This window comes from Dipodomys ordii, unplaced genomic scaffold (assembly GCF_000151885.1).
Source record: "Dipodomys ordii isolate 6190 unplaced genomic scaffold, Dord_2.0 Scaffold14, whole genome shotgun sequence".
Lineage (NCBI taxonomy): Eukaryota > Metazoa > Chordata > Mammalia > Rodentia > Heteromyidae > Dipodomys > Dipodomys ordii.
Genome location: NW_012267230.1, coordinates 15,489,417 through 15,491,460, shown reverse-complemented (window position 1 = coordinate 15,491,460; position 2,044 = coordinate 15,489,417). Strand labels below are relative to the sequence as shown.

At 57.8% G+C, this 2,044-nt stretch overlaps 1 protein-coding gene across 1 annotated transcript in view; it reads left to right on the top strand.

Moving 5' to 3' along the window:
* Window positions 1-1,584: 1,584 nt before the first annotated feature.
* The window catches only part of Mapk8ip3 (mitogen-activated protein kinase 8 interacting protein 3), a 55,873-nt gene continuing 55,413 nt past the window's right edge, over window positions 1,585-2,044 (top strand). Inside the window, exon 1 of the mRNA XM_013011263.1 lies at window positions 1,585-2,003. Coding sequence (XP_012866717.1) covers window positions 1,686-2,003 — 318 coding nt within the window. The 5' untranslated portion in view covers window positions 1,585-1,685. The remainder of the gene's footprint in view (window positions 2,004-2,044) is intronic.

Genomic DNA, 2,044 nt, shown 5'->3' with positions numbered 1-2,044 from the left:
GCAGGCCCGGGGATGCTGAGGCCCGCAAGCGTCGGGGGAGAAAGCGGCCGAGGCCCCAGCGCGCGGTGTGCCGCTGGCCACTCCCCTGTGAGCGATCCTCCGGGTCGCTGCCGGGCAGCGCTGTGCGTTCCTCTCCTCCGTGGGCAGACCCGCAGCCTGGCCTTGGCGGAACTCGGAGACCTGGGCTCCCTCTCCGCTGGCCTGTGACCTTGGCCACTCGGCTGGCCACTCAGGGTTTTGATTTTCCCCCTCACTCCGAGGAGCGAGTTGGTCTGCGTGGTCTACAACCCCAGAAATTGGGCTCTTTGAGGGTGAAGGAGGTATTACTTAGATCCATGATAGAGCCTTCTTAAATGATGTTAAATTGCTCTTCACTTGTCTTAGACTCCTAGAGACTAGGATTGAAAAGTGTTTTGGTAGTTTGTCTCTTTCTTAAACTAGGGTGGCTTGTGACTTCACTTGGATCAAAGGGTATTTATCTTGAATCATTCTTATTTGCCATTCTCTGCTTTTGGCTCTCGGTGTGTGTGGAGGGGCTGTTGTCTATCAGCTGGGATAGTCCATTCAAGATTGTCAGGCTGTATTTAAGAACAGCTGGTGCGTGAGAGTTCAGGATGATCTCAGGCCTTTATTGGAGAAGGAATGAGGTCCTAAGAGGTGGAGGAGCTGGGCCAAGGTTGCATGCCTCCACAGGTACCATTCCAAATTCAGAGCGTGCCCTAGAGCCCCGCCTGGAGTCTTCCTTCTCCATCACATTGCAGTAGGGGGTGAGCCCCACCACTGCTCCCCCAGAGGTTTGGAATGATGGGTTCTTGTGGCTCTGCCTTGGGGCTGTGGTCACCTCCCTGTGCTGGGCAGCCCACTCCACTGCACTGAGCAGGATCTGCTCTGGGTCCTCCTTCAGTACCTGAACAAGACACCAGGTGTGTTTCTTTTCTTCATCCTGCATCTATCTGTGTGGTCAAAATAATGGATAAGGAGAGACTTAAAGAAGAAAACCAAAGTGGAGAGCATGAAGCTTGAGTGGTAGCCTTGTGGCTTAGAAATGAGCTCTGACTAGAGTAGGCACCCTGCTCTGTGCAGTGCCCTCCCTCTTATGCTTAGGATGGACCGGGACCACTGGGTATATGTAGTTTGCAGAGAGTGTGGTAATGCCAAGACTCTCCACTGCCCCTGCTATTTCAAGAAGCTGCGCAGAGCAGAGCAGAAACAAACCAATGTTGGGCTGGCCAAGTGAAGGCTGTGGTTAAATTCTCCTAGCATGCCCTTGGAAAGACCTCAGGAGAGGTTATAACTGAAGAAAAGGGCTAAATACTATAGATATTATTAGGTATTCTCGCACCTTTATGGAATCAAGCAGACATTTTCAGTTTTGTGGAAGAGACCACTGTGCACTACAGGCCAGCTCTTTTTCTAGATGGGGCCTGGTGATCACAGATGTGTGTAAGCCCCGGAGCTGAGGCAGGCAGTGGTGCAGAGGAGCCGCTGTCAGCACACGCTGTCCCTTCCACTCCGCTCAGTTAGGCTGGGCACCTCTCCCCGGGAGGCGGGACTTCCGGCGGGCGAGTGACGGGCGCGGCCTGGGCAGCGGCGGCGGCGACGCAGCCTGAGGCGACCGCGGCTGTCCCGTTCTCCCTGCGGCCTGCGGACCCGGGCGGCCGGAGCGGGCCGCGCTGGCGGCCACCATGATGGAGATCCAGATGGACGAGGGCGGCGGCGTGGTGGTGTACCAGGACGACTACTGCTCCGGCTCGGTGATGTCGGAGCGCGTGTCGGGCCTGGCGGGCTCCATCTACCGCGAGTTCGAGCGCCTCATCCACTGCTACGACGAGGAGGTGGTCAAGGAGCTCATGCCGCTGGTGGTGAACGTGCTGGAGAACCTGGACTCGGTGCTGAGCGAGAACCAGGAGCACGAGGTGGAGCTGGAGCTGCTGCGCGAGGACAACGAGCAGCTGCTCACGCAGTACGAGCGCGAGAAGGCGCTGCGCAGGCAGGCCGAGGAGGTGCGCGGGCCGGGGAGGGCCGGGGAGGGCCGGGGGCCGAG